General features: G+C 36.4%; 1 protein-coding gene across 1 annotated transcript in view; it reads right to left on the bottom strand.

Moving 5' to 3' along the window:
* Positions 1-22,796, bottom strand: part of LOC148940479 (protein lethal(2)essential for life-like) — a 48,700-nt gene that overhangs the window by 8,022 nt on the left and 17,882 nt on the right. The window contains exon 2 of the mRNA XM_089104979.1: positions 7,220-7,477. Coding sequence (XP_088961105.1) covers positions 7,220-7,344 — 125 coding nt within the window. The 5' untranslated portion in view covers positions 7,345-7,477. The remainder of the gene's footprint in view (positions 1-7,219; positions 7,478-22,796) is intronic.

Below are 22,796 nucleotides of genomic sequence, written 5' to 3'. Positions count from 1 at the left end.
AATTGCAAAAGTCTGTATCCATTACTGTTTTCTTTTCCTACACCAAATTTACCTAAGCTGGGATACCATCTATCTTTTATTTCTACCAACCTCGGCGTTAAAATCTCCCAGTAATAACATCATATTTCTACCTGGGACCTTGTCTATTTGCTCCTGTAACTGTAAGTAAAATTCATCTGAGTCACTAGTATCTCCGTCAGTCGGTTCTACAGGGGCGTTAAAACTTGGATAAAATACCCCTTTATGGGTACACCTTCTGATTGAAGTAACCCTTATTTCCAACACAAAAAAATTCACAGGCAGCGCAATAGCGCTGCTTAAATAAAGGCTTCATCAGGCAACCAATATATTCACTAGGCAACTTCGTATAGAAGGAGTTGTAAAAACTTCGGAAGAGGCTCATTTGATCGATAATTGAAAGTTCTAGTGCCATTTTTAAGAGTTCAAAGGGAATAGAGTGCAACCAAACTCCCTTCCGCACCCTTTTTTTCTGACTGACCTCTCCTTAACCCCCAAAGAATCTGACTAACATATTGAAATGGCTATTATTGAAATCAGTTGAAGTAAAATAACGATGCCTCTTGGGGTGATATGACCCCCCTACAGCCCTTGAGGCGAGGGTTATGAGCTACGTAAGTTTGACTGTTATTTGCATCTAAGGATATTCGCAAAGCATATCATATCTAAGGATATCTATATTTATAGATATTTGTAAAGAATTCGATACAGTTGATTTTCAAACTCTGCTAAGTGGGATGGAGTCGTTTGGTGTCCACGAAAAGTGCTTAAAGTGGTTTGAAAGTTATCTCACAGGGAGATACCTCAAATTAGTGTTGAATGATGTGGGCTCAGCAGCATTTCCAGTGATGTGTGGAGTAACACATGGATTAGTGTTAGGTCCGCTGCTTTACCTCATGTATGTTGATCTCACGCGTCTTTATTTGAAAGATGTGGTATCTTACTTCGTTTGATGATGATACCGTTTTAACTGTGTTTGCCTCATCTATGAAGGACCTGGTGACAAAGGCGAATCTCGCATTGGAAAGCCTGGAGATTTTCACTTCATTAAGTCTATTGTGTGTAAATGTTCGCAAGAAATTTGTAATGATGTTTTGTACGGATGGTAGATCGCTGGATGTGTCTAGCCAGGTAACTTTGTGGGGTAATCTAGTTCAGCAAGTTGATCATCTCCGCTACCTAGGTTTTTATCTTGGTTACCATCTGGCATGGAAGTGTCACAGTGACGCAATTTCATAAAAATTGCCCATGGGGTTGGAATATTTTGATGTCTACAGCACTTTCTCCCTCAAAGAATACTTTTAACTATATATTATTCGTTGGTTTATCCAAATATCTCTTAAGGTTGCCTACAATGGAGCAGTAAGTTCTTATGCAACTATAGAAGAGTGCAAGTTCTACAAAATAAAGCTGTTAAAACAATCGGTAGGTATGTCCAGGATGTACATGACACATGCGCTTGTTTTAGGTCCCTGAAGCTCCTAAATGTAGGTTAGATAAGAGATTAACAAGCTGCTGTATTTGTGTTTCAGTGTAAGAATGGTTTAACCCCTGATGTTTTAAAGGATTTTTACCAAATTAATAGTGACCTGCATAATTATGGAACTAGGCAAAGGATATTGATTTGTGTCGTGGTGCCCTTCATATTCAATGAAACACCTGGGTCCATCAGTATGGAATGAGCTACCACTGAGATTTAGAGCGGCGGAACATGCACCTCAATTTAAAAAGAATTTAAAAGATTATTTTTGGGGCGAATTTGTTAAATTTTATTATGGCTGGTAGGTTGGGTAGGGGAGGAAGAGGAGCTGGAGAGGTAAGGGTGGGCTGGGAAGGTAAGGGTGGGTAGGGGCTAAGGTAAGGTTGAAAGGGCAGTGTGGGACAGGGGAGTATAATGAGTGATGGAGACTGGATTTATTATTATTTTTAACTCAGTTATTTACTTATTTTTCTATATATTTTTTATATTTTTGTATTATTTTTCTTTTATTTTTCTTTTTTTTATATATAGGTTATAGTTTATCTATTTTTGGTTTATTTATAATAGTTTTAATTAAATACTTGAGATTTATGTAAATGGTTGATTTGATAAGTAAGTAGTTATGTGGATTTTCGCGCGATCGCAAACCTTCATAGGTTTTCTCCAGCGTGAAAGTGTTGTCTAATTTATTTATTTGTTTATGAATGTGGATTAATAAACCTTTGAACTTATAAGGTTTGTTATTCGAAAAGGGGGTGGGAATCGGGTATGTTTGATCCTCGGTCTTCAAAAAAGCTAAGGGTATTAACGTTGAACTTTCAGAGAATTAACATTCTGGAATGTTGGGGAATGTTAAAATAAATCAGAACACACTATGAACATGTTAGTCGTCAAAAGAGCAGATCCGCAATATAGCAGGAACGGCTGAGGGGATTGAATTGAAACTTTCAGAGCATGCTGATGCAGATGTTGAACTAAACAAAAAGACAATATGTGTATAGTACTACTCAGTGGTATTGCTACAGCTGCTTGTGAGTACTACTTGCAACAACTGCTTCTACCCCTTACGTCTACTACTACTACTTGAAACTACTACTACTTCTTGCTACTACTATTGCTAATCTTGACAACTACTACAACTACTTGCGACTACTGTTACTACTTGATACTATTCGTACTACCTGCAACTACTCGTGGGACTTGCAACTATTACTACTATTTGCATCTGCTACTACTACTTGCCACTACTACTACTACTTGCCACTACTACTAGAACTCACGACTACTATTATACTACTTGCGACCACAACTACTTTTCACTGCTGCTAATACTTGCGACTACTATGAATATTTGTGAATGCTACTACCACTTGCGAGTACAAATGAAGTCTGTTCTTTTAAAAGGCTGAAGAATCCATAGCCATAGTCTTGTTTATGGTAATTTCTGTTTTTTTTTTTAAGTTTGTGCTGTTTATTAACTGGAATTTCTGTTCGTCTGGGTGTCATTTACTTACTAATAGTGGTTTATGTTCGGTATGAACTTGGATTATTATTTGACTTTATTTTTTCTCGTCTTTGGCTTAAGGTAGCTCTTTTTCAAAAACTTCTTTTGAGATTTCTTAAAAAAGTTAACTAAAACTAAATAATAAGTGAATTTTTGAAAATTTGACGGCTCAACAACTCAGGATTAATTTTCCAACGAATAGCTCCCCCCTTACTCCAATATAAACCTTTTTGCAGATGTCCTGATGGCAAAATTTTTGACTACTTATTCCATATTGCCCGCATATACCGTCTTAGGAGAGAGATACCAAGGTTTTACAGATTTATTAAGGGCTTACCTTCTAGCATGAATTACCCGTAAACTAAACATTTAATGCCCGAATACAGAAAAAGGGTGACAACACTGTTGAACCTGTCAGAACCAACACTTTCAGGTTGAGTTAGTGAAGAGCAAATTATGTTCCATGTATTTTTCTCCTGCTACTTCACCTAGAAGGGGTTGTTTTATAAACTTAGGAGGGGGCTCATTAGAATGACGTCTTAGCAATTGGTGCCCAAAAAAGATATTGCCTTTCAGTTTGCATTAATTCTTCTAGGAAGCAAGCACCTTTGGACAGTTTTTAGGGGCAGGTATTCAAGGGAAAACTTTTCTTTGGAGCAACTTTATCTGGAGCAAGTTGTGTGAGTTTCCTGGGGCGAGTATACTCGTCGTAATATTTCGTAAATGTTAAGGGCAAGGAACGAAGCAACCAGGACCGTATCCAGGATTTTTGTTCGGGGGGGGGGGGGGGTTACTCGATTTTTTCCTGTGGACTTTGTCTAACATCCTCGAGCAACATTACGTTAGCTCGAGACCGTTAGTCCACCCCTTACGAATGAGGACGCGTCCATTAGGCATATCCTAATTTTTTTTTTGAGACAGTAAAAACAAAACGCAAAAAGAAGCCAAATGGTAGAAGTAGTCTATATATCTTTTTTTGTATTTTATTTTTTTAGCTAAAAGTAAGGGGAAAAACGAAATCCAAGTGAACATTTTTATTCCCGGCAAAAAATTTTGATGACCTTGTCTGGGCAGATGTCAACGTCCCTATAGACTACAAGGAGGACCAAGCCACTCAATTGTTCTCCTGTTCAATTTCTCAGCCAGGTTTTGAGCCTTCTGAGCGTAGATAAACTTCTTTCCGGAGTAGCAGTGCTAACAGGTAGCATCTCAAGAACAGCCAGAAGAAGAAAAACATTTGGAAAAAAGGTGGCGTGGGATGCCTGAAGCAAAGACACAGCACAAGTAGGCCTCTCTGATACCGGAACATTCTCTCACTTGATGCGCCATAGCTCAATTTCTTGCTTCAGACAGTATGGCTCGAGAAGAGTATCGCCATACAATTCAACCAATGACTCCAGATTCAATGCCTTCAGATCGACAGAGAGAATTTTCGCAGGAGAAAGGACGCTGAGATTTGACAGCAGTTTCTGGTGAAGCACAAATCGTTGTTTCAGCTCGGAAGTGAAGTGGTCTAGGAAAGGAACAAAGAGCGAGGTTCTATAGTGGATGAGAAGGTCTGGATCATCTGAATGCACACTCCGGCCACCTCTCGTCCTTGGACGAATCATCTCCAGTCGTAAGTCGCTGGCAAAACACTGAGCTTTGTCAAAAGTAGACGTGAAAGCAGTAGCAGTATTTCCTCGCATTTCCTTTGTTTTTGAAAGGACAGTTTCCATGTGCCTGCATGCAGCTGTCAATCACAGTCAACTGACTGAAGAGTCTTGCACAGTGGAAGCGTAAGGCAGAAAAGCTCTTTGACCACATGGAGACACGCAACAAATTGCGACTGGTTCATCGAGTCCAGCAACTGCGCCACTTTTGCAGAAGTTTCTGCATTTCCGTTCTCTTCAAGAGCTTCCAGGGATACCAGGATTGGTTGGTACAGCTAAAAAAAACTCACGACTGAATCGTGGCACTCCACCCATCTTGTTTCGCAGAGTCCGGTTAAAGTATGTTTCCTCGAATCCGGTAGTATTTCATTGATCTTCTCTTTTAAATTATGTGTCCTGAGTGGGAAAGTATGGTAAAAACTGCAGACTTGTGACAAGACACCAAAGAAATGCTGAAACCCCAGAATAGAGCATACAGAAGAGACGACCAAGTTGAGACTGTGCGCACTACAATGGACGTAAAGTGCCTTCCGATACTTTTCACGTATAACACCCTGAACGCCCCTAAGATGCCCGGTCATTGCTGCCGCACTGTCATATCCCTGACCAACCATCTTGTTCAGATTAATACCAAGGCTTTCGAGATATCGCAGGCTTAATGAAGCCAGACCTTGTCCAGTCAAATCAGAAATTGGGGTAAAACCAAGGAAGTCCTTATGTAGGTTCCCTTTGAAAGTGTAGCGGACGCAAACAGACAGGTGCTCCTTGTTCTAAACGTCCGCCGTTTCATTGGCAAGCACCGAAAATAATGGACTTGCGTTTACTCTTTCCACAATGGACTGCTGAAGAAGCTCCCAGAATGCGGCGATAATACCATTCTGGATGATGGGAGAAAGATATGTGGCATTTCCAGCTGCAGAAAGAAGATGGTTCTTCAGAACATCGTCACCGTGTCTCGCCCTCAGCCGCAGTAGTGCTCGGAAGTTGCCATTATTATGGGAAGGTTCTGGATCCGAGACCGAAATGGGGCCGGAATCGTTAGTACCACGAAGGGCAAGCTGTTGCCACCCACAAAATATCACCGTCTCAACAATTGATCGCAAATTCTGGCGATTTTCTTGAACCTGTGCTTTCCTTGCCGCGTCTAGTTGGTGCGCGATATTGTCCTGCCTTTTCTCCGAGACAGAAATTAAGTTTTCAGCCGATACGATGCAGTTTCTATGAAACTCTGCTTGTTGGTGAGCTGTGAAGCACTATCGCATCCTTCCAGCTTCTGAATGGTTTGGTGACTAGATTCCCCAAGCGCTGGTGTCAGCCTTTGCCAGCCGTCTCTGACGAGAAGAGAACGCAAAATCTGCAAAAAGCAGCGTCCTCAGACGGAGAGTAGGACAACCAACTGAAACAAGCGAGTCAAATTAACTGAAACTTCAGCTTCCGTTTTTCGGATACTTGAAAAATGTAGGAGATATCTGGAGTCCAAGGGCTCTTCAGCAAACGAAGTTTAGAATTTGCATCGAGACTGGATGATTTGTTGACAAAACGACCGATGTCATTTGCAAACAACGACAGAGACTGGGTTGGTGTAGGTGCGTGTTGCGTCGTGGTTGGTTCCAGGGTCCGTGATTCAGAAGCTTCAACGATGGCTCCAGTACCCTTCAGATTCCCAGGTGTAGATGAATGCTCCACATACGACCCGCTAACGCCACTGTCAGAAACATCCCTGGTCCGCTTGGGCGCAAAAAACGACGTAATGTTACACTTCCTCTTCATGTTGAAAATCGCTCTTCTCTTATCCAAGTCGGAAATTGAACTGAACTAAACTGAAATCTTGCACTCTTATAACATTTACCTCGAGCTCACATTAATCCTAATTTACTATGCAAGGTCTGACCTTGCATAATAAAGCGAACATGGAGTTACCTAATTGTGTAAGCTGATCACAACCGTTTACCCACAAAATTGCAATAGGATTTTTGTAAGCCACAAAATGCAAAAGGATAATAGCGCATATTAACCCTAATTTACTATGCAAGATCAGGTGAACATGGGGTTACCTACGGATACCTAATTGCGTAAGCTGATAAGCACCGTTTACCCACAAAATGCAATAGGATTTAGTGTGGGAGCATATTTTTTTCTGGTAAGGTTTTGTCTTTACAGGTATTTTTTAGACTAATTTCCGACTCGGTCAGAATTTTTTTTTTTTTTGGGGGGGGGGGTCAAACCGGGTAACCCCCCTGGATATGGCCTTGGAAGCAACTTGCGGTTGGTTTTCCAAGTTTTAAGGAGGCGAGTTTTCCAGGGCCTAGTTTCTGCGGACGATATTTCTTGGGGACAGGTTTTTTGGAGAGATCTTCCCGGGTCAATTTTCCAGGGGAGATTTCTTGTTACGAATACAGATAGGTTCTAGCTATATATATATATATATATATATATATATATATATATATATATATATATATATATATATATATATATATAATATGACATCATTTATGTTACAAAGGCAGAATCATAGGATCGGAGATTATAGTAGAAAAAATATGGACTTGGGAAGATACTTACTCTCTAAAAACATAGCCTTCCCCACCTTCATAATCTGGACGTTCTTTATGCATGCCATGGACAATTATTTCCTTGTCTGTGCTGTTCACTGTAATGTCACTTGGGAGAAAGCCTGGTAGTTGCATGGTGATTTCCCATTCCTTATCATCCTCTCTTGTCCGAACATCTGTGCCTTTCCTTGAAAAAACCCTTTGAACGGTTCTAACTCTCCTTCTCCTCCTTCTTCTATGAGGATGGGTACGAGGCTATCCATATGGTCTAAAAAAAACAGCAATATTATCATAGTCAATGCAACAGATTTATCATAGGCAGCGCGCTAGCGCTGCCTAAGTAAAGAACGATGTGGGCACAATGTGTTTTTTTTCTCCATACCCGGGCACTTCGTATCGAAGGAGTTGTCGTAGAAAATTCGAAAAGGGCTCATTCAATTGGAAATTGGCGTGGCTAGTGCCCTTTTCAATAGTCGAGTGATTGGAGAGCAGCTAGCCCCCCCCCCCACCACGCCCGTCATTCCCCCAAACACATCCAATCAAAACTTTGAGATAGCCATTTTGTTCAGCGTAGTTGATTTCCAGATAGAAAATATCTTTTTGAGGAGGACACTCCCCCACAACCCTCAGGGCAAGGGTTTTAAGTTATGCCCTGAGGTCATAAAAGATCAATGTTGACAATGTACTGTTTATTATTTTTTTTAAAGCAGGGCACTTCATATAGAAGAGGTCGCCGTAGACTTCAAAAGGGGCTCATGCGATTAGAAATCGTGAATTCTAGTGCCCTTTTTATTAGTCGAAAGTGATTGGAAGGCAACTAGCGCCCATCATTCCCACAAAAACATCGAATCAAAATTTTGAGATAGCTATTTTGTTTCGCGTAGTTGTTTTCCAGATAGAAAATGTGTTTTTGGGGAGGACACTCCCCCAAAACCCTCAGAGTAAGGGTTTTAAGTTATGCCCTGTGGGTATAAAAGTTTTTTATAGAAGGTGTTGTCGTAGAAACTTCAAAACAGGCTCATTCGATTGGAAATTCAAAGGGCTAGTGCCCTTTTTAATAGTCGAAAGTCATTGGAGGGCAACTACCCCCCAGCCCCCATCATTCCCCCAAACACACCCAATAAAAATTGTGAGATAGCGATTTGTTTCAGCGTAGTTGATTTCCTGATAGAAAAGATGTTTTGAGGAGGACACTCCCCCACAACCCTCAGGGCAAGGTTTTTAATTTATGCCCTGGGGGCATATTGGATTTTTATTGAAGGAGTTGTTGTAGAAACTTCAAAACAGGATCATTCGATTGGAAATTCAAAGGGATAGTGTCCTTTTTAATAGTAGAAAGTGATTGGAGGGAAACTAGCCCCCCCACGCCCATCATTCCCCCAAACACATCCAACAAAAATTTTGAGATAGCCATTTTGTTCAGTGTAGCTGATTTCCAGATAGAAAATATGTTTTTGAGGAGGACACTCCCCCACAACCCTCGGCAAGAGTTTTAAGTTATGCCCTGGGGGCATATAAGGTTTTTATAGAAGGCGTTGTCGTAGAAACTTCAAAACAGGCACATTCAATTGGAAATTCGAAGGGCTAGTGCCCTTTTTAATAGTCGAAAGTGATTGGAGGAAAACTAGCCCCCCCCCACTCCCATCATTCCCCCAAACACATCCAATCAAAATTTTGAGATAGGCATTTTGTCAGTGTAGTTGACTTCCAGATAGAAAATATCTTTTTGAGGAGGACTCCAAAACCCTCGGGTCATGGGTTTTAAGTTATGGCCTGGGGGCATATAAAGTTTTTATATAAGACTGTCGTAGAAACTTCAAGACAGGCTCATTTGACTGGAAATTCAAAGGGCGTTTGCCCTTTTTAATAGTCGAAAGTGATTGGAGGGCAACTAGCCCCCCCCCACGTCCCATTATTCCCCCAACACATCCAATCAAAATTGTGAGATAGTCATTTTGTTCGGCGTAGTTGATTTCCAGATAGAAATATGTTTTTGAGGAGGACACTCCCCCGCCACCCTCAGGGCAAAGGTTTTAAGTTATGCCCTAGGGGCATACAAAGTTTTTATAGAAGACTGTCGTAGAAACTTCAAAAAAGGCTCATTCGATTGGAAATTCAAAGGGTTAGTGCCCTTTTTAAAAGTCGAAAGGGATTGGAGCTCAACAAGCCCCCCCCCACGCCTATCATTCCCCAACATATATCCAATCAGAATTTGGAGATAGCCATTTTGTTCAGCGTAGTTGATTTCCAGATAGAAAATATGTTTTTTAGGAGGACATTCCCCAACAACCCTCAGGGTGAGGGTTTTAAGTTATATCCTGAGGTATATAAGGTTTTAATAGAAGGCATTGTCATAGAAACTTCAAAAGGGGCTTATTTGATTGGAAATTCAAAGGGCTAGTGCACTTTTTGATAGTAGAAACTGATTGGAGGGTAACTAGCCCCCTCCTACGTCCATCATTCACCCAAACACATTCAATAAAAATTTTGAGATAGCCATTTTGTTTAGCGTAAGCTAGTTGATTTCCAGATAGAAAATATGTTTTTGAGAAGGACACTCCCCCACAACTCTCAAGGCAAGGGTTTTAAGTTATGCTCTGGGCGCATATAAGGTTTTTATATAAGGCGTTGTCGTAGAAACTTCAAAAAAGGCTAATTCGTTTGGAAATTCAAATGCTAGTAGCCTTTTTAGTAGTCGAAAGTGATTGGAGGGCAACTAGGCCCCCCCACGCCTATCATTCCCCCAAACACATCTAATCAAAATTATGAGATAAGTCATTTTGTTCAGCGTAGTTGATTTCCATATAGAAAATATGTTTTTAAGGAGGACACTCCCCCACAACCCTCAGGGCAAAGGTTTTTTATAGAAGGCGCTGTCGTAGTAACTTCAAAACAAGCTCATTCGATTGGAAATTCAAAGGGCTAGTTCCCTTTTTAAAATTCGAAAGGGATTGGAGGGCAACCAGCCCCCCCCCCCACGCCCATCATTCCCCCAAACACATCCATTCAAAATTTTGAGATAACCATTTTGTTTAGCGTGGGCTAGTTGATTTCCAGATAGAAAATATGTTTTTGAGAAGGACACTCCCCCACAACTCTTAGGGCAAGGGTTTTAAGTTATGCCCTGGGCACATATAAGGTTTTTATAGAAGGCGTTGTCGTAGAAACTTCAAAAAAGGCTAATTCAATTGGAAATTCAAAGGCTAGTGCCGTTTTTAATAGTCGAAAGTGATTAGTAATATTTTTTGTTGTTGTTGTTGTTTAGACCAGGGCCCTTTGTATCGAAAAAGTTGTCATGGGAACTTCGAAAGGGACTCATTCGATTGAAAATAGAAAGGGTTGATGCCTTTTTTAATAGTCGAAAGTGATTGGAGGGCAACTAATCCCCCTTCCAATTCCAACCTCCCATTGGCCCATTATGTTTTAAAACTAAATATTGCCTTAAGATTAAATGAAAATGCACTGTGATAATGCTAATTCCCAATAAGGCATCTCAGCAGTATCACAAGAACGACTGAGGGTATTATGTTCAAACTTTTGAGGCTACTTCTGCTCTTAAAATTTAACCAAATCAAAATAGTGTAAGTGTATCCATGCTATCTAAGAAACTAAACAGATTTTTTGCCAATGGTATCAAGTTTTCCATTTCAGGTCAACTAGAGGAGGTATGAAACTAAGTTAAACAGTACTATTTGTGTCCAGATTTTTAAAATGGCGTATGTTATTAAAAATTGCTGAAAATTTTTCTCCAGCATACAAATAGCAGGCCAAACTATAGTCTTAAAAAACGAAAAGATTTAAAGTGTTATTTTCTTTTTCCCTGAAAAGACTATGTCAATATAAAACGAACAGAAATTAATCTAAAAAATTTTTTTCCACAAAATGAGTTTTTCAAAGAAAAGTAAAGAACTCCATTAAACAAAAAAAAAGAGCTAAAATAAAATCAAATAATCAACCAATCGTAAAACTACCACAGATCAGCATCGATAAATAAATGAAACCCAAAAACGAACAGAAATTACAATAAATAACCGAGTCAAACTCAAAACGAGCAGAAATTAACATAAGTTTGGCGCAAAACCCCTATGCCTTCCCAAGGCCAGAACAAAATTTGCACTTTTATTGGTATATCTGAAAGTTTTTTTAGTCAGGAACACTCTTTCTCGCTGTATTCTTTTCCAGATTATAATTTGGAGGCTAAAAACCGGACGTCACTTCACAGAGGGGGAATTGCGTGTTTGATTTCAAAGTCATTGACATACCAAGTAAGAAATGATATTGATGTTTGGATAGAGGGTAAGTTTGAAAGTTTTAGTATTGATTTAAATTTGGGTAGTAGTAAATTTTCGATTAGTATTGTGTATAAGCCACCGAGCGCAAGCTGGGACGATTTTGAGCGTGGATTTGATTAACTTACGCGTGCGGTGTCTCGGACAGGTTTAGATTTTATTTGTATGGGTGATTTTAACTTTGATCTGCTATCTTTGAATGGAGTGAATCTTGATTTTTTTAATTTGATTGTTGTTAATGATCTTTTTCCCCTAGTTAATATTTCAAAACGGGTAACGAGTCATTCAGCTACTCTCATTAACAATATTTTTGTTGGTTCGAAGTATCTGGACCGTAGTTATGCTGATGTGGTTGTGTACCCTTGTTCTGATCATTTTACGGTTCTCTGTTTGTTACTTTATTTCTGCATAGAAAGAAAGGAAAGAAAAAAAGTGAAGAATCGATTGTTAAAAAAAGAGAACTTACAAAGGTATGGTGATGAGTTAAGCAGCACTGATCTTAGAGAAATTTTGGAGATAAAAGATGACGCTTCTGGGGCATTTGATTGCATGATGGGGATCATACAGCCAATTTATGACAAGACTTGCCCAGTTATATTTGTGAAACCGCATAAGGATCAACCCAGGAAGCCTTGGATAGCTACAGAAATTCTTGAAGCGTCAGATTTAAGAAATCAAGTGTATGTAGAGTATTTAAATAGTAGGTGTGTCAAGAAATTGGAAGAGTTTAAAATAATACGCAATAAAGTGAACTCAATGAGAAGGAAAGCTAAAAAAGAATATTTTGCTAACCAACTGAGTTTAAATAAGGATAATGCGAGAGGAACTTGGAAGGTTATAAATGACCTATTGGGAAAGAAGAAAGAAGCTCCACCCAATTCGCTGCTGATTCAAGGAGAAGCAGTGAGTGATGAAACGATTATTACTAATAAATTTGCTGAGTTCTTTTCAAGCATTGGTCAAAATGTGCAGGCGGAAGGGTTACTGAATTTTAATAATGATTCCTTGGAGGACGAATTTTTGGATGAAAGAGGAATTGGAAATGAAATTGAATTTCAACCGTGTACTGGAGATGAAATTCTGAAGGTTGTGAAAACAATCAAATCTAATTCAGCAGGGACCGATGGAATTAATTTGAAGGCTTTTAAATCAGTGATGTGTTATTTAATACCATGTCTCGTCCACATAATCAATCTTTCCCTGGAAACTGGGGTATTCCCCGATGCGCTTAAAAGGGCAAAAGTCATCCCTCTCCATAAAGGTGGGTCTAACCTAGATATCGAGAATTATAGACCTATATCAATCTTGACCCTCTTTTCAAAAATAGTTGAAAAAATTTTGAAAAAAATGCTATATGATTACCTTACGAAAACTGGGATGTTAAGTTAAACTCAATTTTACTCTAGGACAGGTCACTTGACTCCGGATGCCGTGCCGTTTCCCAGTGATCTTGTAAATAAATGCTTTGAACGCGGTGAAATCCCTTTGACTGTTTCTATTGATTTTAGAAAGGCGTTTGATACAGTGGATTTTGAAATTTTACTCAAACGTCTACAGTCCCTTGGAGTTCGTGGTAATTATCTGAAATGGTTTGATAGTTTTTTAAGTGGAAGATCTATTCAAGTTGTTTTAAATGATGCATTTTCTTCTCCCTATCAAGTGAAGTGTGGTGTACCTCAGGGATCTGTCTTGGGACCACTTCTGTACCTTGTGTATGTTGATTCAATGCGTTTTTACTTACCGGAGTGTTTTATCACGACTTTCGCGGATGATACTGCTTTAACTATGTCTAGTCAAATGATTGATGATCTATTGTTGAAAGTAAATAGGATTTTAAAGTCATTTTATGTATTTACAAGTTTCAGCCTTTTGTCAGTAAATGTTAAAAAAACTAATTTTATGATTTTTAGGAGTGTTGGTAAGCCTCCGATTGTTGATGGAGAGATATTTTTTAATGGTAAGCCTTTGTCACAGGTGCATGAGGTGTGTTATTTGGGCTTCCAGCTTGATTGTAATTTGTCTTGGAAGCACCATAGTGATCTTGTTGCAGCTAAAGTTGCTGAGGTCTGGGAATTTTGCGTTGTTTGAAGCATTTTTTACCATTATCGGTTCTTTTATGATTGTATCATAGTATTGTTGCGCCCTATATTTCTTATGATTGTGTCATTTGGTCTAACTATTATTATACAAATTTCAAAAGAGCGAAGATTTTACAAAATAAAACAGTGCGTCTTCTTGGGAATTATATAGAAAATATGAATGATACCGCTTCATGTCTAAAAAAATTAAGTGTGCTTAACAGTGGTCAGAGTCGCAATTACCAAGCTGCTATTTTTGCCTATAGATATTGGATTGATGTATTTCCTCCAGTTTTTACAATTTTTGTTATCATAAATAGTTAACTCCACAGGTATGTGACTAGAGAGGCGAAAAATTTTACTGTTGAGTATCGAGACACCCCACGTGCAGGTTTCAGGATTCGGTATTTGGCTCCGGCTATTTGGAATGATATCCCAGTTGGCGTTCGGGAAGCTGAACACATTCGGTCGTTTAAAGTAAAAATAAAAAAAAATTTATTTGGAGAGGGGAGGAAATTTATTATTATTGTCATAATTAATGTCTTAATTTTTTTTTTCTTAATATTTTTTGTTTTTTTTTTTTAAATTGATAGAGATTGTTCAGGTATTTTTTCAGGTATTTTTTTTTTTTTTTATAATTAGATTTTTGAGAGGTTGAGAATTAGAGGATTGCAGCCGTCTTTCATCAGGCTTTTTGAGCCTTCCCCGGGCGGTTGCTTGTATATAGTTTATTTTGTAATTAGTAGTAAATAAAGCAAGTCAAGTCAAGTCAAACTTTACTGAAAAATGCAAATAAATGTGCATTGTCAGTTTAATATACATATACTGATATTTAGTAACCAAAATGTTAAAATTATTTGATTTATTAAAGTTATAAAAGTAAAAACATGTATATTTTTTTCAGTAAAGTGTAAATTTTGCTCTGGCCTTGGGAAGGCATAAGGGTTTTGCACCCAACTTATGTTAATTTCTGCTCGTTTTTATTTTGACTCAGTTATTTATTTTAATTTCTGTTTTTTTTGGGTTTCATTTATTTATCGATGTTGATTTGTGGTAGTTTCGAGCTTGGTAGATTATTTGATTTTATTTTTGATCATTTTTTTTTAATGGAGTTCTTTACTTTTCTTTGAAAAACTTATTTTGGAGTTTTTTTTTAATTAATATTTATTAAAGATTAACTTGTTTACCGTGTGTTATTTTTCTGCAGGAGTCATTATGGTTGCACCAGTAGATACAACGAATAAAGGTACGACCGATAACCCCTAGTAGCCGAACTTTAAAACAAATTTTAAAATGAAATGTGTAATGGCATAATTTCCCATGAAATATTATTTTGAAAATATTAATTTAATTTAGATATTGCTGAACAATAATCTTTAATATTTGAGACGTTTATATATGGAAAATTCCTCCATGGAACGATCCTCCATCGTAAGCTTCTCCCCTCGACCCCCCACCAGAAAAAATCCCACCAAAAATCCAGTGTATTTCCCAATAACCAATAATATAGGTAAACAAAGGGCAAAGTTCACAACTTGCAGCCCTTCCCCTCTGCGGGGGTTTAGGTCATCCCCGATGACACAGTTATTAGGTTTTTCGACTATGCATAACAAAATGACTATCTCCAAATTTTGATCGGGTGACTTTGGGAAGTGGGAGGGTGCTTTGTTGCCCTCCAATTTTTTGATCACTTAAAAAGGGCACTAAAAATTTTAATTTCCGTTCGAATGAGCCCTCTCGCGATATTCTAGGACCACTGGGTCAGTACGATCACCTCTGGAAAAAAAAAACTTTCTTCTGGCAAAAAATACAAAATTTCATATTTTGAAAATAGGAACTTGAAATCTGTACAGCAGGGTTCTCTGATAATTTGAATTGGATGGTGTGATTTTCATTAAGGTTCTATTGCGTTTAGGGGGTGTTTTCCCCTTTTTTCGAAAATTAGGCAAATATTCTGTTCTTTTTTAAATTTCGGTTTCTAATGAGCCGGGTTGCTCCTTACTAGCAGTTTGTTACCACGAACTGTTTGATGAGTCTAAAGCCTTCTGCGCCATTGGCGCTTAAATGAAAACGAATTATATTTCAAATATTTTTTTGTACTTTATTACAATATTAAGAATAAATTAAAATTACAGTGAAATAAAATCTTGAACTGACGAGTTTTCAGCAATTACTATAATATTATATCAAATATTCCGTTTGATTTTATTATTTCTTTTCTAGTCTGTTTAAGACACATATAGTTTCATTACAAACAAGGGTTTGGCTACTGCTCCTTCCCTAACTGTAAACGTCTAAGGCCTACTGCGTAATTGACGCTTTAATGAAAATGAATTATATTACAAATGTTTTCTTTTGTTTTTATTACAAAATTGAAAATAAAAACAAAAATCACAGTGAAATAAAATCTTGAACTGATGTCCTTTCAGCAATTAATATTACTATATATTCAATATTCACAGGTTGGGTGCCCAGGGGGCACCCAACCTGGGAGTAGAACGGGGGGTACCAGCGCGACGCGCACCACGTGGTTTATGGTTTTCTCACTGAGAATGAAAAAACAGGAATTTTCTCACATTTATGTCTGTTTTCATGGATGGTTATGTGTGTTGGTCGATTTATTTGATATTTTTCATGGATGGGTATGGATATTTTATGGTTTTTGTCCCTGAGAATTTGAAAAACAGGAATTTTCTAACATTATATATGTTTTTATGGTTTTTGTCCGTGAGAATGGAAAAACTAGGAATCTGTTACACTTAAGGGTGGCAACAACAATTTATGTTCCTGTTTTATGTCTTTTCGTTTTCAGTGAGACTGGACATTCTCGACGCGAATGTTATGAGATTGTTTGGCTAACCTAACCTGAGAAATTGATTTACATAATCGGTGGGGGAATTATTGGTCCACGAAAGGGGAATTAAGAAACAATCATGGCTTCTTTGATCTTTAGGCTAACCTAACCAGAGAACTTGATTTACATAATCGGCGGGGAAATTATTGATTCACGAAGGGGGAATTAAGAAACAATCATGGAGTCTTTGATCTATATGCGAACCTAACCTGAGAACTTGATTTACATAATCGGCGGGGCAATTATTGATTCACGAAGGGGGAATTAAGAAACATTATGGCGTTCTTTAATCTTAGGTCTGAGGGAGAAACGTTCTTTAGGTCAGAGAGAAAAATTAATATTCTATTTTTAAATAGGGCATCATTGATCTTTACTGTCAGGAGTTAGAAATGACATCACTTGTTATCTTGGAATTATGCGGGTGGCTAAAGAGATAGAAATTCTATTTTTAAATACGGCTTCACTGAGCTGCAAATCGGAGAGATAAATTAATATTCTAACGAAACCTTAATAGTGTAGCTAGGAAACATTATGAGATGAAGAGAGAAACTTAGGAAAAGATTTCATATAAATTTGAAATGTGAAATCACAGATATTTAAAAAGTAACCAAAACATGCTGGTATTTATTTTATTTTATTACCTGGCGGATAAGGTTGAATTTGTTTTATGTACTATTGTTGGCAATGCAGTGAGAGACATTTTAATAGATGATTTTAGACAGGATTTTAGAAGAGGTTTTGAGTGGTGTTGTTATAGTAAACAATTTCTATTTGAACAGTGTCGTGAGGTCCTCTACCCCAACCCCAAAGGGCCCCGATCGCCCTACCCCAATCCAAAGGGTTCCAATCCCCATACCCCAATCCAGAAGGAACCCCCGGTCCCCAAAGGTTCCCCGTGCTCCCCCCCGGCCCCACAGACCCCAAAGACCCGTCCCCGGCCCCGTCTTTCGTTGATGTATGTTGCCTAAAACCTATGATTTTGGGTGTATGGGTTGCTATTTTTGACTTTTCTGAGTTGGATTTCTTAGTCTTTCATATGTATGTGTCGTCTGAAACTTAAGATTTGGGGTGGGCTGTTTGCTATTTTAACTTTTCTGAGCTGAATTTCTTAGACTTTCATATGTGTGTGTTGTCAGAAAACTAGGATTTGGGATGTGTGGTTTGCTATTTGGACTTTTCAGAGCTAGGATTCTTAGTCTCTCATAGGTGTTTGTTGTCTGAAACTTCTAGTTTGGGAATGAGTAGTTTGCTATTTCATATTTTTATGAGCTAGGCTTTCCTAGTATATCGTAGGTGAATGTTGTCAGAAAATTATGATTTGGGATATGTAAATTACTATTTTAAGCTTTTCTGAGCTATATTTCTTAGTCCCTCAGAGGTGTTTGTTGACTTAAACCTCTAGTTTAGGATGAGTAGTTTACTATTTAATACTCTTATGAACTAGAATTTCATAGTATATCGTAGGTGAATGTTGTCAGAAAATTATGATTTTGGATATATAAATTACTATTTTGGGCTTTTCTGAGCTAGATTTCTTGGTCCCTCATAGGTGTTAGTTGTCTCAAACATATAGTTTGGGGTGAGTAGTTTGCCATTTTGGAACTTTGAGAGCTAGGTTTCCTAGACTTCCATAGGTGTGTGTTGTCAGAAACTTATGATTTGGGATATTTAAATTACTATTTTTTACTTTTATAAGCAAGATTTCTTATCCATTCATGTATGTTTGTTGTCTGAAACCAATAGTTTGGGATGGGTGGGTTGCTATTTTTGACTTTTCAGAGCTGGATTTCTTAGCATTTCGTGGGTGTGTGTTGACTGAAACTTATGATTTGGGATATGTAAATTACTATTTCGGGCTTTTCTAAGCTAGATTTCTTAGTCTTTCGTTGGTGTGTGTTGTCTGAAACCTATGATTTGAGATTTCTAGTTTTGCTTTTTGGGCTTTTCAGAGCTAGGATTCTTAGTCCCTCATAGGTGTTTGTTGTCTGAAACATATAGTTTGGGATGAGTAGTTTGCTATTTCATGCTTTTCTGAGCTAAGGTTTCTTAGTATTTCATAGGTGTGTGTGTTGTCTGAAACTTATGACTTGAGGTGTCTAATTTGCTATTCCAGGCACTTCTGAGCTAAGGTTTCATAGTATTTCGTAGGTGAATGTTGTCTGAAACTCATGATTTTGGATATATGTAAATTACTATTTCGGGCTTTTCTGTGTTAGATTTCTTAGTCTTTAGTTGGTGTGTGTTGACTGAAACCTATGATTTGGGATATAAGGTTCTTTGTCTTTCGTTGGTGTGTGTTGTCTGAAACATATGATTCGGGATTTGGAGTTTGATTCTTGAACTTTTCAGAGCTAGGATTCATAGTCCCTGATAGGTGCTTGTTGTCTGAAACCTATAGTTTGGGATGAGTAGTTTGCTATTTCAGGCTCTTCTGAGCTAAGGTTTCCTAGTATTTCGTAGGTGTGTGTTGTCTGAAACTTATGATTTAAGGTGTGCAATTTGCTATTTCAGGCTTTTCTGAGCTAAGGTTTCATAGTATTTCGTAGGTGAATGTTGTCTGAAACTTATGATTTGGGATATTTAAATTACTATTTCGGGCTTTTCTAAGCTAGATTTCTTAGTCTTTTGTTGATGTGTGTTGTCTGAAACCAATGATTTGGGATGGGTGGGTTGCTATTTCTGACTTTTCTGTGCTGGATTTCTTAGCCTTTCATAGGTATGTGTTGTCTGAAACCTATGATTTGGGATGGTTAATTTGTTATTTTTGACTTTTCTGAGCTAGATTTCATAGCCTTTCATAGGTGTGTGCATTCAGCAAATTATGATTTGGGAGTTGTAATTGGCTTTTTAGACTTTTGAGACCTAGGATTCTTAGTCCCTCATAGGCGTTTGTCGTCTGAAACCTATGGTTTGGGATGAATAGTTTGCTATTTCAAGATTTTCTGAGCTATGGTTTCTTAGTATTTCATAGGTGTGTGTTGTCTGAGACTTATGATTTGAGGTATGCAATTTACTATTTCCGACTTTTCATAACCAGATTTCTTAGTCTTTCGTAGGTATGTGGTGTCTGAAACCTATGATTTGGGATGTGTGGGTTGCTATTTTTTGACTTTTCTGAGCTGGATCTCTTAGCCTTTTTTAGGTGTGATTTGACTGAAACCTATGATTTGGGAATGAGTGGTTTGCTATTTTTGACTTTTCTAAGCTAGATTTCTTAGCTTTTAATAGGTGTGTGTTTTCGGAAAATTATGATTCGGGAGGTATATCTTACGTTTCGGCCTTTTTAGAGCTAATATTCTTAGTCCCTAATATGGGTTTGTTGTCTGAAACTGTTAGTTTGGGATGATTAGTCGGATATTTCAGGCTTTTCTGAGCTAAGGTTTCTTAGTATTTCGTATTTGAAGCTTCCACGTCAGTTTTAAGTTCACCAAGACATAAAAAATTTAAAGTTCAGTTCTAATTTTTCCATAGAAGATATGAAAAGTTATACTATGACTGTGATTATTTTCTATGAAGATAGAAAGTTTCACTTTAATTCTAAATTTTCTTAAATTCAGTTCCGACTTTTTTCAAATAGATGAAAAAATTTAAACTTCAATTTAAAATTTTCACAACATAGTCAAGGAAAGTTCAAGTTTTTTTCTGAATTTTCTCAATGAAAAAGAAATTAGTCATTTATCATTTCTTTTTTTCCAAATAATATAAAAATTTTCCACTTTAGTACAGATCTGTCTCGGACAGATTAAAAATTTCAAATATTGGTCCAAATGTTTTCACAGAAGATAAAAAAGTTCAATTTCTCTTCAGAATTTTAACTAAGAAGACATTTCAATTCTAATTTCTCAAGCGAAAATAAAAATCTTCCACTTCAGTTCTTCATTTCACGAAGACATAAAGAAATTTAGAGTTCAATTGTAAATTTTTAGGTTGAAGATAAAAAAAGTAATACCATACCTGTGAATATTTTCACGGAAGATAAAAAGTTCTAGTTCAAATTTAAATTTTCTCAACGAAGTGAAGAAAAGTTCAAGTTCTCTACTGAATTTTACCAAAGAACACAATTCAATTCTAATTTATCCAGAGAAAATAAAAATCTTCTACCTAAGTTCTTTATTTCACAAAGACATAAAGAAATTTAAAGTTCAATTCTAAATTTTTCAGTGGAAGATAGAAAAAGTAAAACCATACTTGTGAATATTTTCCCGGAAGATAAAAAGTTCTAGTTCAATTTTAAATTTTCTCAACGAAGTGAAGAAGAATTCAAGTTTCTTCTGAATTTTACCAAAGAACAAAATTCAATTCTCATTTCACCAGAGAAAATAAAAATCTTCCACTTCAGTTCTTTATTTCACAATGATATAAAGAAATTTAAAGTTCAATACTAAATTTTTAGGTGGAAGATAGAAAAATTAATACCATACTTGTGAATATTTTCACGTAAGATAAAAAGTTCTAGTTCAATTTAAAATTTTCTCAACGAAGTGAAGAAAAGTTCAAGTTCTCTACTGAATTTTACCAATGAAAAAGAAATTAGTACTTGATCATTTATAATTTTCCCAATAATATAAAAATTTTCCATTTCAGTTCAGATCTTTATCAAAGAGATGAATAATTTAAAATAATGTTATCAATTTTTCAACGAAGATAGAAAATGTCAAGTTCTATTTGGAATTCCATCAAAGAAAATAATTCAATTCTATTTTCTCCAAAGAAGATAATAATATTCAACATCGGTTCTTTATTTTACAGAGACATAAAGAAATTTAAAGTTCAATTCTAAATTTTTCGGTGGAAGATAGAAAAAGTAATACCATGCTTGTGAATATTTTCCTGGAAGATAAAAAGTTCTAGTTCAATTTAAAATTTTCTCAACTAAGTGAAGAAAAGTTCAAGTTCTCTTCTGAATTTTACCAAAGAACGCACTTCAATTCTAAATTCTCCAGAGAAAACAAAAATCTTGCACTTCAGTTCTTAATTTCACAAAGACATAAAGAAATTTAAAGTTAAATTCTAATTTTTCGATGGAAGATAGACAAAGTAATAAAATACTTGTTATTATTTTACCGTAAGATAAAATTTATAGTACATTCTAAAATATTCTAAGAGATGTCAATTAACGTTCAACTTTTTTTCTGAACTTAACCAAAGAACACACTTCAATTCTAATTTCAACAAGAAAACATAAAAATCTTCCAATTCAGTTCATTATTTAACAAAGACATAAAGAAATTTAAAGTTCAATTCCAAATATTTTGTTGGGAGATAGAAAAATTAATACCATACTTGTGATTATTTTCACGAAAGATAAAAAGTTCTAATTCAATTTTAAATTTTCTCAATGAAGTGAAGAAAAGTTCATGTTCTCTACTGTATTTTAACAAAGAACACAATTCAATTCTAATTTCTAGAGAGAAAATAAAAATCTTCCACTTAAGTTCTTTATTTCACAAAGACGTAATAAAATTTAAAGTTCAATTCTAATTTTTCGGTGGAAGATAGAAAAAGTAATACAATCCTTGCAAATATTTTCCCAGAAGATGAAAAGATCTAGGTAAACTTAAATTTTCTCTGCAAAGTGACAGCCACTCCAAGTTCTCTTCTGACTTTTACTACAGAACACAATTCACTTCTAATTTCACCAGAAAAAATAAAAATCTTCCACTTCAGTTATTTATTTCACAAGACAAAGAAATTTAAAGTTCAAATCTAAATTTTTCAGTGGAAGATAGAAAAAGTAATATCATACTTGTGAATATTTTCCCGGAAGATAAAAAGTTCTAGTTAAATTTAAAATTTTCTCAACGAAGTGAAGAAAAGTTCAAGTTCTCTCCTGAACTTTACCAAAGAACACACTTCAATTCTAATTTCTCCAGAGAAAATAAAAATCTTCCACTTCAGTTTTAAGTTCCCCAAAGAAATAAAGAAATTTAAAGTTCTATTCTAAATTTTTAGATGGAAGATAGAAAAAATAAGATTATGACTGTGATTGTTGTCCATGAATATCAAACGTTTCACTTTATATATAATTTTTATTAAATTCAGTTCTGATTTTTCTCAAGGAGATGAAAAATTTAAAGTTCCATTCCAAATTTGTCATATAAGATAGAATAAGTTATACATTGATTGTGAATATTCAACATGGAGATAAGGAACTCCACTTTAATTCTGAGTTTTCTCGAAGAAGTGCAAATTGTTCAAGTTCTCTTCTGAATTTTCTTAAAGAAGAGAAAAAAGTTAACTCAGTTCATAATTTTACCAATGAAAATGAAAAAACCTTCCACTTCACTTCTTTATTTCTCAAAAACATAAAAAATTTAAAGTTCAGTTCTAAATTTTTCTGTAGAAGATGGGAAAAGTTATACTATG

This window comes from Artemia sp. Qi Xiang Cuo, chromosome 19, assembly GCF_049724085.1.
Source record: "Artemia sp. Qi Xiang Cuo chromosome 19, ASM4972408v1, whole genome shotgun sequence".
Lineage (NCBI taxonomy): Eukaryota > Metazoa > Arthropoda > Branchiopoda > Anostraca > Artemiidae > Artemia > Artemia sp. Qi Xiang Cuo.
The sequence above is the reverse complement of the archived record's forward strand: the minus strand, read 5'-3'. Positions and strand labels throughout refer to the sequence as shown.